This window comes from Anabas testudineus, chromosome 5 (genome assembly GCF_900324465.2).
Source record: "Anabas testudineus chromosome 5, fAnaTes1.2, whole genome shotgun sequence".
In the NCBI taxonomy this organism is placed as follows: domain Eukaryota; kingdom Metazoa; phylum Chordata; class Actinopteri; order Anabantiformes; family Anabantidae; genus Anabas; species Anabas testudineus.
In genome coordinates this window covers 14,229,439-14,245,656 of record NC_046614.1, presented here as the reverse complement: position 1 = coordinate 14,245,656, position 16,218 = coordinate 14,229,439, and the positions used below count along the sequence as shown (strand labels likewise).

At 39.2% G+C, this 16,218-nt stretch overlaps 1 protein-coding gene across 1 annotated transcript; it reads left to right on the top strand.

Moving 5' to 3' along the window:
* The first annotated feature begins 3,489 nt into the window (after window positions 1-3,489).
* Window positions 3,490-16,186, top strand: rab44 (RAB44, member RAS oncogene family). The gene is made up of 9 exons (XM_026349007.1): window positions 3,490-10,853; window positions 11,517-11,590; window positions 13,040-13,116; window positions 13,202-13,339; window positions 13,423-13,504; window positions 14,447-14,561; window positions 14,937-15,035; window positions 15,150-15,226; window positions 15,326-16,186. The coding sequence occupies exons 1-9, from the start codon at window positions 3,948-3,950 to the stop codon at window positions 15,411-15,413; spliced, it is 7,656 nt and encodes a 2,551-aa protein (XP_026204792.1). The 5' UTR covers window positions 3,490-3,947; the 3' UTR covers window positions 15,414-16,186.
* Window positions 16,187-16,218: the final 32 nt, after the last annotated feature.

Genomic DNA, 16,218 nt, shown 5'->3' with positions numbered 1-16,218 from the left:
TTCTCATTCTGAAGATGCTGTAAATAAAGTGTATGAACAAGAGCTTAAGCCAACACAAATGCAAGAAATGCATGAAACTGATTACATGTTTGAACATACAATAGAGGACACGATGGAAAATCTGGATACCTGCTCTGGAAATCTGAAAGACCAAGCTGAATTCAAGGACACACAACAATCTGACTTGATGGTGAGAAGTAGTTCTTATGTCATTCAGAAGGTTTCATATTCTGATGAAAACCAAGCTGAACATCTCACAGAAGAAAACAACTCGGAGCCTTTAGACCAGCTAAATGAAGTTTATCATACATATGATACACACACCAGAGATACAGAAAGAGTGGACACTGGACTGAGTCAGGTGTATGAGATTGAATGCCAAGTAGAGGATGAAATAAAGCCCAGTGAAGAACAAAGCAGTCAGCAGGAGAAGGAAGGACTTATCTCCAAAAGTGAGGAGAGTGAATCTTTGATAACTCTGGAATCAGAAATTCATACTACTTTTGGCTCACAGCTTCAGGACACTTCTGTGAGCATAGAGAAGCAACATGACACTGATTCCAACCCCATTGGGAACAGAAGGAAACTGGGATCTAGACGCAGAAATAAAGGACAACACCAAGTCAAGGAGTCTTTGGCTGAATCATATCGTGAACACACAGAGGAAGATGAAGCAAATAACACAGTCAATGATGCCCTTGAAACACAAAAAATGGAATTAGCATTAGAGACAAAGGGGCAGGAAGAGTTAGGTGAAGCTAATGAGCACAATGTTATCATCTCTACCACAAATGACAGCTCTTTGTCTATAGTGTCTATGTCTGGTTCTTCCTCTGATGTTCAGGACCCCACAACAACAGACTCTTCAGAGACTGACCTGGAAGGGTTAAGTAATACAAGTGAAAATGTTCAAGAAAAACATTATGAAAAAGAAGCTGACTTTAAAGTGGAGGCATTTGATGAATCAGTGGAAGTCAGACTGGAAAAGGACGAATCTAATACTATTCAGAGGGACGTGGAGTGGTCAACAAATGAAGAAAAACAAGAGCATTTCATTCAAGTCAGAGGAGCTTCTCATTCTGAAGATGCTGTAAATAAAGTGCATGAACAAGAGCTTAAGCCAACACAAATGCAAGAAATGCATGAAACTGATTACATGTTTGAAAATACAATAGAGGACACGATGGAAAATCTGGATACCTGCTCTGGAAACCTGAAAGACCAAGCTGAATTCAAGGACACACAGCAATCTGACTTGATTGTGAGAAGTAGTTCTTATGTCATTCAGAAGGTTTCATATTCTGATGAAAACCAAGCTGAACATCCCACAGAAGAAAACAGCTCTGAGCCTTTAGACCAGCTAAATGAAGTTTATCATACATATGATACACACACCAGAGATACAGAAAGAGTGGACACTGGACTGAGTCAGGTGTATGAGATTGAATGCCAAGTAGAGGATGAAATAAAGCCCAGTGCAGAACAAAGCAGTCAGCAGGAGAAGGAAGGACTTATCTCCAAAGGTGAGGAGAGGGAATCTTTTTTGCAAACTCTGGAATCAGAAATTCTTACTACTTTTGGCTCACAGCTTCAGGACACTTCTGTGAGCATAGAGAAGCAACATGACACTGATTCCAACCCCATTGGGAACAGAAGGAAACTGGGATCTAGACGTAGAAATAAAGGACAACACCAAGTCAAGGAGTCTTTGGCTGAATCACACTATGGAGACCAAGACGAAGATGCAGAACAAAGCAAGGCCAATAAAGTCCTTGAAACAACAAAAATGACATTAGCATTACAGACAAAGGGACAGGAGGAGTTTGATAATGCTTATGGAAACCTGCAAGACCAAGCTGAATTCAAGGACACACAACAATCTGAGTTGCTTGTGAAAAGTAGTTCTAACCCTTATGTCATTCAGAAAGTTTCATATTCTGATGAAAACCAAGCTGAACATCTCACAGAAGAAAACAACTCGGAGCCTTTAGACCAGCTAAATGAAGTTTATCATACATATGATACACACACCAGAGATACAGAAAGAGTAGACACTGGACTGAGTCAGGTGTATGAGATTGAATGCCAAGTAGAGGATGAAATAAAGCCCAGTGCAGAACAAAGCAGTCAGCAGGAGAAGGAAGGACTTATCTCCAAAGGTGAGGAGAGGGAATCTTTTTTGCAAACTCTGGAATCAGAAATTCTTACTACTTTTGGCTCACAGCTTCAGGACACTTCTGTGAGCATAGAGAAGCAACATGACACTGATTCCAACCCCATTGGGAACAGAAGGAAACTGGGATCTAGACGCAGAAATAAAGGACAACACCAAGTCAAGGAGTCTTTGGCTGAATCATATCATGAACACACAGAGGAAGATGAAGCAAATAACACAGTCAATGATGCCCTTGAAACACAAAAAATGGAATTAGCATTAGAGACAAAGGGGCAGGAAGAGTTAGGTGAAGCTAATGAGCACAATGTTATCATCTCTACCACAAATGACAGCTCTTTGTCTTCAGTGTCTATGTCTGGTTCTTCATCTGATGTTCAGGACCCCACAACAACAGACTCTGCAGAGACTGACCTGGAAGGGTTAAGTAATACAAGTGAAAATGTTCAAGAAAAACATTATGAAAAAGAAGCTGACTTTAAAGTGGAGGCATTTGATGAATCAGTGGAAGTCAGACTGGAAATGGACGAATTTAATACTATTCAGAGGGACGTGGAGTGGTCAACATATGAAGAAAAACAAGAGCATTTCATTCAAGTCAGAGGAGCTTCTCATTCTGAAGATGCTGTAAATAAAGTGCATGAACAAGAGCTTAAGCCAACACAAATACAAGAAATGCATGAAACTGATTACATGTTTGAACATACAATGGAGGACACGGTGGAAAATCTGGATGCCTGCTCTGGAAATCTGAAAGACCAAGCTGAATTCAAGGACACACAACAATCTGAGTTGATTGTGAAAAGTAGTTCTAACCCTTATGTCATTCAGAAAGTTTCATATTCTGATGAAAACCAAGCTGAACATCTCACAGAAGAAAACAACTCGGAGCCTTTAGACCAGCTAAATGAAGTTTATCATACATATGATACACACACCAGAGATACAGAAAGAGTAGACACTGGACTGAGTCAGGTGTATGAGATTGAATGCCAAGTAGAGGATGAAATAAAGCCCAGTGCAGAACAAAGCAGTCAGCAGGAGAAGGAAGGACTTATCTCCAAAGGTGAGGAGAGGGAATCTTTGCAAACTCTGGAATCAGAAATTCATACTACGTTTGGCTCACAGCTTCAGGACACTTCTGTGAGCATAGAGAAGCAACATGACACTGATTCCAACCCCATTGGGAACAGAAGGAAACTGGGATCTAGACGCAGAAATGAAGGACAACACCAAGTCAAGGAGTCTTTGGCTGAATCATATCGTGAACACACAGAGGAAGATGAAGCAAATAACACAGTCAATGATGTCCCTTGAAACACAAAAAATGGAATTAGCATTAGAGACAAAGAGGCAGGAAGAGTTAGGTGAAACTAATGAGCACAATGTTATCATCTCTACCACAAATGACAGCTCTTTGTCTTCAGTGTCTATGTCTGGTTCTTCATCTGATGTTCAGGACCCCCCAACAACAGACTCTGCAGAGACTGACCTGGAAGGGTTAAGTAATACAAGTGAAAATGTTCAAGAAAAACATTATGAAAAAGAAGCTGACTTTAATGTGGAGGCATTTGATGAATCAGTGGAAGTCAGACTGGAAATGGACGAATCTAATACTATTCAGAGGGACGTGGAGTGGTCAACAAATGAAGAAAAACAAGAGCATTTCACTATCTAAGTCAGAGGAGCTTCTCATTCTGAAGATGCTGTAAATAAAGTGCATGAACAAGAGCTTAAGCCAACACAAATACAAGAAATACATGAAACTGATTACATGTTTGAACATACAATAGAGGACACGGTGGAAAATCTGGATGCCTGCTCTGGAAACCTGAAAGACCAAGCTGAATTCAAGGACACACAACAATCTGAGTTGATTGTGAAAAGTAGTTCTAACCCTTATGTCATTCAGAAAGTTTCATATTCTGATGAAAACCAAGCTGAACATCTCACAGAAGAAAACAACTCGGAGCCTTTAGACCAGCTAAATGAAGTTTATCATACATATGATACACACACCAGAGATACAGAAAGAGTGGACACTGGACTGAGTCAGGTGTATGAGATTGAATGCCAAGTAGAGGATGAAATAAAGCCCAGTGCAGAACAAAGCAGTCAGCAGGAGAAGGAAGGACTTATCTCCAAAGGTGAGGAGAGTGAATCTTTCATAACTCTGGAATCAGAAATTCATACTACGTTTGGCTCACAGCTTCAGGACACTTCTGTGAGCATAGAGAAGCAACATGACACTGATTCCAACCCCATTGCGAACAGAAGGAAACTGGGATCTAGACGCAGAAATAAAGGACAACACCAAGTCAAGGAGTCTTTGGCTGAATCAGATCGTGAACACACAGAGGAAGATGAAGCAAATAACACAGTCAATGATGCCCTTGAAACACAAAAAATGGAATTAGCATTAGAGACAAAGGGGCAGGAAGAGTTAGGTGAAGCTAATGAGCACAATGTTATCATCTCTACCACAAATGACAGCTCTTTGTCTTCAGTGTCTATGTCTGGTTCTTCATCTGATGTTCAGGACCCCACAACAACAGACTCTGCAGAGACTGTCCTGGAAGGGTTAAGTAATACAAGCGAAAATGTTCAAGAAAAACATTATGAAAAAGAAGCTGACTTTAAAGTGGAGGCATTTGATGAATCAGTGGAAGTCAGACTGGAAATGGACGAATCTAATACTATTCAGAGGGACGTGGAGTGGTCAACAAATGGAAACATGAAAACAGAAGGACTCCTCTCCAAAGGTGAGGAGAGTGAATCTTTGCAAAATCTGGAATCAGAAATTCATACTACTTTTGGCTCACAGTCTCAGGACACTTCTGTGAGCATAGAGAAGCAACATGACACTGATTCCAACCCCATTGGGAACAGAAGGAAACTGGGATCTAGACGTAGAAATAAAGGACCACACCATTTTAAGGACTCTACTCCTGAGTCACACCATACACCCAAGGAAGAAGACATAGAAAATATTAGGGTTAGTGAGGCCCCTGAAATAACAACAGCATCGGCATTACAGGCAAAGGGGCTGGAAGAAACAACTCAAGATGATATTGTCATGTCTATCACAGATAACAGCTCTTTATATTCTGTGTCTATGCCGGGTCATTTATCAGAGGTTCTGAACTCAACAAGAGCAAACTGTCCAGAGGCTGGCCTTGAAGGATTAATTAATACAAATAAAAAGGTTCATGAAACCCATAATGAAAAAGACACTGATTTTGAAGTGCAGGCATTTAACGAATCAGTGGAAGACACATTAGGAGGAATGGACAAATCTGACATTCTTCAGAGTGAAGAAGTCAGAGAAGTTATTTATTCAGGCAACGGTTTAATTAATGTGCATGACGAGGATGTAAGGCCAACACAGATACAAAAAATGTCTGAGACTGATAAGTCAAGTCTGAGGAATGATGCCACAGAAAATTATGAAACAAATTCTGTCACATCAGAGCTCAAGGGCACTCACCAATCTGAAACACAGATCAGTGACATAGAAAGTCTAGACACTGTACTGTTCCAGGTGATTGAAGGTCATCAGGAGAAAAAAGGACTCTGGAGCTTTGGAGAATCTGAATGTAGTATTGAGCAAGCAATGTATTCATCAATACAAGAGGAGTTGTCTACAAATGAGGAACAAAATGAGCATTTCAACTTATCTGAAGTTAGAGGAGCTCAACACTCAGAAGAAGTCGTAAATAAAGTGGATGAACATGAAGTTAAGCCAAAAGAAGCACAAGAAATATCTCAAATTGATTATTCATCTGAGAGTGTGGCAAATAATGCCACAGAAGATTCTGCAATCCTTTCTGTAGACCAAGAAGGCCAAACTGAATTCAAGGACACGCACCAATCTGCGTTGAGTGTGAAAAGTATTGAAGATCCTGGTAACAAACAAGAAGTTTTAAATCTTAGCAAATATACAAATCCCACAGTAGAAGACAACTTTGAGGCTTTAGAACAGATGAGTGAAGACACTGCTGAATGCACAAATCATCAGGAGAAGGAGGGACTCTTCTCTGAAGTTTGGGAGAGTGAATGTTCTTTACAAACCCCGAGGTCAGAAGTACATGCATGTCTGAACCCCCTGACTCAGGACAACTCTTTGAACGCAGAAGAGCAAAACAACACAGACTTCAAAGCGATGGGAAACAGAAGAAAACTGGGTTCTAGCCGTAGAAATAAGGGAAAGCATGCTAAGAACACTGTTACTAAATCATACCAGAGACCTTCAGAAGTTAGAAATACTGTGGCTAATGAATCATTTGAAACTACAAAAATAGCATCCACAAAAGAGGCAGTAAATCAGGAAATATCAACGGGAACCATGATGAAAGCAATGGACACTCATACAGCTGAAGATGTTAGTGATAATGTAGAAGAAGATGCACATGTTGGCACCTCTGACTTAACTAGGATTCATGATCATCCAAGTTTTACAGTAGAGGAACAGGTCAAATCAAATTTCATAGAAATGCATGATGAGGATGTGGAATGTCCCCATGTGTCTTCTGTAACAGAAACGAATGACGCAGTATTGTTAAAGCAGTGGGGGATTTTACAGGGCAAAAGTTATGAGAGTGAGTTAAATTTGAAATTAGAGGATATAAAGCCTTCTGTCACACTGGAGAAAGCCACGGATAAAAGCAGCCCTGGGGAACATATAAAACTTGAACTGCCTGTTGAGCAAGCAACATTTCCATCACCAAAAGAGGAGTTGTCTACAAATGAGGAACAAACTGATGCCAGCTTATCTGAAGTCACAGTAGCTCAACATACAGAGAATGCTGGAATGAAAGTGCATGAAGAGGAGCTGAAGACAACACTGATGGAAGAGATGCATCAAATTAATTACATCCCAGACGAGGAGAAAAGATTATCTGTTCAAACTCTGCAGTCAGAAGTCCATACGCCTTTGGACTCTGAGCCACAGGACCATTCTCAGAGTATCAAAGAGGAAATTCACACCTACTTCAAACTTGCAGCACACAAAAGAAAACTGGGGTCAAGTCGAAGGAATAAAGGAAAACAACATGAACTCGACTCTGCTACTGAAACATGCCATAAAAATAAAGATGATGTTACTTCAAACACAGAGAAAGATGACTTTTTCAAATTCAGTGAAGAAGTCAATAAGGAGGAACAGAAACACACAGAAGAAACAAGTAATTTAACTCCACTTACAGGCTATGGCATGGCCAAAGTGGATTTGACACAATCACCACAAGTCATCAAATTGGATTCAGAAATACAGAATATTCCATATCATTATGACAATGTCACCTCCAGGTCACCTCCTCAGTTTAGACAAGAAAACACTTTCAAAGCCCAAACTATGGAAGCTTTATCTTATGACAGAGCCTTACTGGAACAGGAAATCGATGTACAAACAACACAACAATCAAATGACATGATAGAAACTGTGGGGGTTGTCACAATGAAAGTCTGTAGTCCAGGAGCAGGGAGTTCAGTGGATGTACGAGGTCCTGAACAGGATGACGTGGGAGAAAAATGTGAAGGTCCCACAAAGGAAGAGCAAAGAAAGGTTAATGAAGCTCTGGAAACAGCAAAAATATCAGTATTAGAGACAATGAGGAAGGAAGAATTAAGTAAGGACATTGACCATGATACTATCATGTCTGTGACACGTGACAGCTCTTTGTATTCAGCATCTATGCCTGGTTATTCTTCTGAGGATCAAAACCCCAACACAACAAAGCATCCAGAGGCCTACCTGGAAATTTTGATTGATAAAGGTGAAACTGACTTTAAAGAGGAGACACTGGAAGATAAAGGCAAGTCGGACCACCTTTTGAGTGAAGAGATGGGAGGAGCCAATAATTCAGATAAGGCTGTAAATAAAGATGTTGTGAGCCTACAGAGCAGTGACATAGAAAAAGTAGAGACTGGACAGAGTCAAGTTAATGAGACTGAATGCCAAGTAGAGGATCATATAAAATGTAATGCTAAACAAGCAGATCATCAGGAGAAGGAAGGCCTTATCTCTATTCAAGACAATTCTGTGAGGAAAGATGAGCAAAATAATGCAGAATTCAGTACCATTGGGAGCAGAAGAAAACTGGGGTCTAGCCGTAGAAATAAGGGACAACGGCATGTTAAGAAGTCTGAATCATACCAGAGACCTACACAGGAAGTTGTTAGAAATACTGTGTGTAAAGAACTCTATGAAACAACAACATCTTTAACAGTAGAGACAGCAAATAAGGAATTATCAATGGGAACCATGCTGGAAGCAACGAATGCCCTTCAGACTGAAGAAGCTAGTGATCGGGTAGAAGAAGATGCACACATTGGCACCTCTGAATTAACTAATTTTTGTGTAAATTCAAGTTCCACAGTGGACCAACAGGTAAATGATCAATCAAATTTCATGATGACAATTCATGATGAGGAACATTCCCATTTGTTAACAGATACAGGCGATAGAAAGCCTTCTGTCACCCTGGATAAAAGCAGCCCTGGGGAACATACAGAACCTGAACAGGCTGTTGAGCAAGCAACACTTTCATCATCAAAAGAGGAGTTGTCGACAAATGAGGAACAAAATGAGTATTTGAGCTTATCTGAAGTCACAGTAGCTGAACAGTTAGAGAGTGCTGCCAAGAAAGTGCATGAAGAGGATCTTAAAACATCACCGATGGAAGAGATGCATCAAATGAATCACTCGTCGGTTGAGGAGAAGAAGTTGTCTGTTCGAACTCTGAAGTCAGAAGTCCATACGCCTTTGGACTCTGAGCCACAGGACCATTCTCAGAGTATCAAAGAGGAAATTCATACAGGCTTCAAACTTGCAGCACACAGAAGGAAACTGGGGTCAAGTCGAAGGAATAAAGGAAAACAACAGGAGCTAGAATCTGCTGAAAATACTTGGGGTGATGAAGCGTCTGCAGAAACACAAGTGTCAGTGGCAACAGAGATAACAATGCCGGAAGAATTAAAACAGCGAACTAATCCAGGTGTCAAGACTACTGAGAAAATAAAAAGCATTAATGACGGAGAAACCACAAAAAAGATAACAGAGGAAAAGATATACGCAGAAGAAACAGCTAATATAACTCCACTTACAGGCTATGGCATGGCCAAAGTGGACTCAGAGGTCTCTGTCTGCAAAAGTGATTCAGCTTCAAATCATCATGACAATGTCATCTCCATTTTTGATATAGAAGCTTTATCGTGTGAGAAAACCTTACTAGAACATGATACTGACGTGGATGTGTCTAAGAAAAGTGGAGTTTTTACGGCAGTGGATGTCCAACAAGATGTACAAGAAAAAACTCATCTAGATAGCACTGGACCTTTGGAAGGAACATCCAAGCAGAAGAGGAGAAAGATGGGCTCCTCTCGCAAGGTACAACTGAACAGAAAACAAGACGGAGAAATGGACGACAAAGATGATACAAAACATAGAAACGTGGACACAGACACTGACGAGGCAAAAGCTGTGGAGGAATCTCAGAAGGGAAAAGCACAACCATCACTGAGTAATGAATATCAAAAACAGCAGGAAACTGATGATATAAGTTCTGTTTGTGATGAAGGACAAAAGCTGGGAAGCACTACTTCTGACCTGCACATTGTAGAGAGTAATGTGACACTAGCAACAGATCATTTAATGTGTCCTGACCAGTCTGCCTCCCACAGTGAGGATGTTATTCCTATTACGTTTGTCCAACAAGATGATGCTAAGTATAGTGAGAAAAATGTTGGTGTGGAGCCACCACAGCCAAATGAGTTTTCAAGCACTGAGATGCAAATAACCTCTGTTGTTACTGGAAGAAAGAGACGCTCAGCAAATGAGTTGCTGCTTCCACACACTGAGGATGCTATAAACCCTGAATGTAGTACTTTTTGTGAGACTGCACAAAGTTCACGCACTGACGAGCAAGGTCCAGAGGACATAAACATGACACAGGACCACGTTTTGAAATCAGCTGGAGCACCTGGTGTGGTGGTGGCAGATTTGGAAAAAGAGAAATCCATAATAATCCATAAGACTGCCCAGGCAAGTGAAGGAGAAGAAGCTCACAACGCAAGCTTTGATATGAAGGATGCAAGCCCGAATTTTAATTCAACCAACAGGAGAAGAAAGATGGGCTCCACTCGCAGAAATCTTGGATCACAATTGAAAAGGGAAGACTTGAATCAAAAGCAGGAGATGGATATTGAAATGCCTCAAACAGTTGGAGATAATGTAGATGTTTTGAGTGAAAATGCCTCCGAAACCAAAGAGCTCCACACTCACAAAGAACACCAAGACTCTGAACAAAGGAAAGAAAAAGAAAGAGTGGAGGACAGCCATGTTAGTAAGTCTCCATTAAAACCTCTGACTCAACTGACAGGTGAAATAAATCCTGTTTCCATCAGCCACGTAGCAGAAACAGAGTCTCACGTGAGTCCAGATCTACCTGCAAAACTGTCCACTTCTCCCAAACAAGATGACATGTCGGAGTCATTGTATGAAGGGAGAAGAAGAAAGCTGGGATCTCATCGGAAGTCACGTGGAAATCCTAACGCCGCAAGAGAGGACAGAATAACAGAAGCAGAAAAAGGCCAAGATCTTGGAAGTCTCACAGAAGAAAGTGGCATCAAGACAACTGGAGAGTACAGCGAAGAATCTTTGGTCCTGGACAAAACATCTGAGGTAAGCAGCAAACCAAATATTCATTCAGACCTTTTTCTTTTTCAACAACAAACAGCTTTCCCTGCATTTTAATTAGTGTGTGTAACTTGTGTAATGAGTGAAGTTACTTGTTTCAACTTTTTGTTGTTCAAATTATCTTGATTAAAAATCTTTTCTAATTAAATAAAAATATTTTAACCTAAATATTGCTGGCATTACACAGTACCATAACAGTATAGGTGTATTTGTACAGTGGGTATAATTTCATACAGTTAAACTTAACTGGGTTCTTACTTTAGTGCCTGTATTCTGCAGTGAATTATTGTCTATTTGTAGCAGTAGCCATGTTTTTTTCTTGCATATTGATCAAGTGTTTTTGCAAAAAGAACTAAATGACACAGTGAATCACAATGAGGAACATGTGGTCTACACTACACCACACCACAGGTTTCACATGTTGAAAAGAAGAACACAAACATATCTGTGTTCTTGATCTGAAGGCCGGTTTCCCAGTTTAGCATTTATTCTGTAACATGACAAAAAAAGAGTCACCCAATGTTTTTTTCTTGTAAAGCACGTGTTTAACAAGTCATCTATTTTGTTCTTGTCCTTGTACACTGAATATAACAGAGTGAGGATTACAGTAGAATCTCCCAATTAGATTCAGTGGTTTTGTCTCTGCAGATAGGTGAACGTGACAAAACACCTTTATCTAACATCAGCTCCTCAAAGATAGAAGAGGCATCTAGGCCTGTGAGGTAAGTCCAACACTTACTGTTCAACACTGTTCAACAGAGATACAAACACTGTGGCAGCCTAGTAAAATACATTTTAAGTCTGCCTGTTTTGTGTTTCTAATAATCTTTTTTCATTTTGTTATAACTTTAATTAAGGGCCTTTTGGACTTGGAGTACTGTGCAAACATTGTTGGTTGTATGTGTCAATTAACAAAAAAACTAAATCAAATTACTATTTAGTTACCATCCTTTGATTTTAAACAAGTACCAAATCAGGAACACGTGCCCAGTTTCACAAAGTACATGGCAGGAAGGTTATTCCAAGCATCATGGAGAAAGCCTGATAGTTTTTTTAAATGTAACTTCATCACAGGCTGATTAAATGTCTACAGGGAATTTCTTTTGAAGGGATATAGTGAAATACATGTACAGTGGCAAGAAACAGTTTGCTCTACTAAGTGGGCGGCCAATCAAAATGACCCCAAGAGCACAACAAACACTCATTAATGAGATAAAGACACAACTCTGAGAGACAGCCAAAGGTTGGAAGGCATCATTGGAACTAGTTAACATCTGTGTTCATGAGTCTACAGCAGGTAAAACATTGAACTAGCAGTGTCTAAGGCAGGGGACCATGAAGAAAGCTGCTGCTTACTGAAAAGAATATTGCTGCATGCCTGAAGTTTGTGAAAGAGCACATTGACACTCCAGAGCAGTATTGGCAAAATGTTTTGTGGACTGATGAAACAAAGTTTGAACTATTTGGAAAGAACAGGCATCACTACATTTGGTGTAAAGAGGGCACTCTCAGTAAAGACATGAAATATCAGATTGTTTTGTGTTATTATTTTAGGCACATTATATTTATTAATACTCTTGACTTTGATAAAGATCAGATCACATTTAATAATAATGCAAATCATGCAAAAACACATGAAATTCCAAGAGGTTCACATATACTTTTTTTTGCCACCGTATATAGTGTGAAAGTCTAACCAGCTTAAACGTAGGGATGTAAGCGGTTGTGAAAATTTTTAATTTGTTCTTCTATCAATGAAACCTGCAGCTAATGGAGGATAGATGAAAGAATAGGTGACAGGTAAATAATGTGTCCTCACAAATCTAATTTTATGCAGCACTGAATACAACCCAAGACCTATTTCCCATTTGAGGGACAGTGACAGCATTTATTTATCTGTATTTATATTTATTTATTTAGTTTTTTATGTTACAGTACTTGTTTTCAACACGATTCTTAATTTAAGTTGATTATGGCCCTGAGTTTTAAAACACAATTATATCACAATTTAAGTGAGCAATAGATTTAAACCACAAACCAAATCATACATTACATTGTTATTTTCTCAAATTCAAATAAAGGTTGATGGTTATGTCATTAGTATCAAAAAGAAACATAAATGTGGTTTATAACATGATGTTCATTTTATTTTACCGCTGTTTGTTCCACAGTGAGAAGGCACCTAAACAAGTGACTCCTCATGCTGAAATCCACCTGGGTCAAGAGAGTCATAAGAACCTTTCTTTAGGTAAACATAACTGACTAAACAGTCCAGTCAGCTGATTGTGTTGTATAGACAAATAGAAATATGTATGTTTTCATTTTCCTTTCAGTGGGTGATTCCACGGGAGCAGATGTCAAATCAAACGGTTACAATGTTTTGATGGTTGGAGACACGAGTGTTGGAAAGACCTCCTTCATGAAAAGAGCTCAGAGTGGAAAGTTTTCTTTAGATTTACCTGCCTCTGTTGGTAAGATCCCGATCTTTACCCAATGCGAATTCTACAAATATGCAGAAATAGACAGATGAATGTTACATAAATATGTTTTGTAGGCCTTGATTCTTGCAAGTGGACTGTGGTTGTGGATGGAAAACCAGTAGTGCTATATTTATGGGATACAGCCGGTCAAGAAAGGTGAGTTTCCTCTTTTTGCTTTTACAAAATATTGAGATACTCGTACTTTTAAATGTTGCAGTTTCAGTTAAATATATTTATACTGACACGGACCAAGTGCACATTTATGGTGCACATTAGTTTACTGTCTTCCTCTTCGGGCACATAGATTCTGAACATGTGTGAGAAACCGCCTTCCAGTAAATTGTGATTATCATGAGCAGTGTATTAAGAGAGATTCTAAGTGGTTGGGCAAGTTTTTTAGCCCTAGAAGTCAGTTTTTCGTTTACACTTCACTTGCTATATGAAAAAATATAATCATGCTGGTGATTCTGACCCGATCCACAACCTGAAAGATGTCAGTAAGAAGAAACTAAAGCTGATCAGATCATTTCCTGAACAAAAGTACATTTTGATGTCAGACAGCCTGATGTGGGTTCTCTTGATGTCTGCTGTGGGTAAGCAGAGCACTTAGACAGTGGCACAAGGGAAGGTCACAGGCGAGAACAGGCATTGCTCACCAAAGTACAGGGTTTTATTCTTTATGACAGCCTGACTGTTCATCCATATGCATGTCGTTTTTTATCCCAGGAAGTGATGTTGGTTTGGTGTAGGTGTACTTTGCTTCTCTAGTGGTTTAGGGTAGGATGTTTCTCTGTCTTGGAGGCTTGTCCTTAAATCTCACAGCAGCCTCCTGCATTTTCAGCGTTATGTACACCTCATCCGTCAGAGAAATCTCAGCAGTGATTACTAGAATTAGCCCAGCACACTTGGTCCCAGCAGTGGAGGTTGGCTGGTTGTACATATAGTAGGAAAATGTCACACTTTCTAGTGATGGTACAGTGTTTCTCACTGCAATGGGATGGTCACTCTTGAGTGTTATGTTTATTAGCTTCCTTTTTATTAAAATGAATTACATCTTATGCAGAATGTCTTTAATTAAATAGTTTACTGTCATTAAAGGTTTCACAGCATTACAAGACAGATCTTTCACAAAGCCCAGGCATTTGTCTTGATGTACGACATCACTTCGTCTAAGAGCTTCTCTGCAGTCAGCTACTGGGCAAACTGTATTCAGGTACGGAGCATTTACAGCTTCAGTCTGTGTGTGTGAAATGCTGAAATGTGAAATGTTGCTAATGCGGTATATGTTTTTTTTTTCTTTTTGTTTTACAGGAATATACTTAGTATGTTAAAATAGAAAATGTGTGTAGATATGTTTGCAGTGACTGCAACACTACACTGAGTCGATGCTGTTCTCTTAGATTTAGTTGTGGAACTTGCTTCTAAAAGCAGGCAGAGTTTGACCCACAGACAAACGTCAGATTTATTATACAGTTATTTTATTTATATATCATATAAGTTATACTGTAAATATAAATAATACAGTTCAATATGTCTGTTGTACAGTTTCTGGAGCATCAAAATATTTAAACTCATCCATATTTTGCAGGAGGGAGCTGGGGAGAATGTGACCATTTTGCTCCTTGGAAATAAGAGTGATCGCACAGAACGGCAGATTAAAACTCAGCAAGGAGAAATTCTAGCTAAGGTATAAATAAGGGGTATTGGTTGTTTCATGCATTCAGTTAATCCAGTTACACCAGATTATAATAAAATTGTTTTATCAAACACCGCACTAAAAGCAGCTGCTCTATTTACACAGGAGTACAACTTTGAATTCATGGAGTGTAGCGCTGCCACAGGTGAAAACGTGATTGAGTGTTTGGAAACTATGGCCAGGTAACACAGCTCACACATACCTCACTATTTTCTCATGTTTTTTAATGTCACTTACCAAGAAATCGGCTGACTGTGTTCTTGTTGTTGTGTTGTTGCCAGAATATTGAGTCAAAAAGCTGACACAAAACAGGAAGCCGTGGTGTTAAACCAAGAGCCCCAACAGAAGAAGAGATCAGGATGTTGCTGAAATGAGACAGAACAAGTGGTGAAATCCTGCACACAGTGAACTTTATGTACTGGCTGAACTGTTCTTTCATTGTTTTTCTTTTAGATATTTTTTTTCCTACTAAACCTAAACAATTAAATTATTCATTTCAAGGATGACATTGCATTTTGCACACTGATACACCATATCCTTTTGCACTTGCTGGATTATTTTTCTTTCTAAAATATTCATTACTGGCAGTACAGTACCTTGTGCAATTTCAAATAGTCCCCTGATAATTCACTATTTATAGAAAGATTTGAAGCTCTGTTAACTAAACTCAAAGACTAAAAACTAAAAGTTTGGTATTCTGGCACTTTATGTTCAGACGTTTGTCAGAGAAATATTTGTAAAAAAAAAAAATCCACAAAGAGAATCTGTACAAACTCTGTTGTATATATCAATGTTTCAAAGCAACTTGTGCAATTTTCGTGTAAACAAGGGCAACGTTCACTTAGTACTGTCTTGTCCAATCATTACATTGAGTTTGTTATGATTGTGTGTTTACCATCTGTTCTAAATGAATGTCTTGGCAGTCGTTCTGCTTGCAGCTGTCATGTAGCTGCCAGAGAATCATAAATCAATTTCATGCCTCCATAGTCTAATGTAGAGGTAGTAAAATATTAACAGGCTTTCAATATAAATGTTGTTATTTTTTATGTTTTGCCTAATACCCTGAAACCTGTACTGTTGAATACATGTAATCAAATTGTTCTGATGTCATGTCTCATGCTTAATAAACCCTGAGCACAATAGTTTGTGTGCCAACGTAGTTAATTTGCGTTCT

Bases quoted from the DNA above. Each gene is read 5' to 3' on its own strand.
- rab44 (XM_026349007.1), top strand. From the start codon at position 3,948: ATGTTTGAACATACAATAGAGGACACGGTGGAAAATCTGGATGCCTGC. The intron at 11,591-13,039 runs GTAAGTCCAACA...TTTGTTCCACAG, and splicing joins GAGGCATCTAGGCCTGTGAG to TGAGAAGGCACCTAAACAAG. The intron at 13,117-13,201 runs GTAAACATAACT...TTTTCCTTTCAG, and splicing joins TCATAAGAACCTTTCTTTAG to TGGGTGATTCCACGGGAGCA.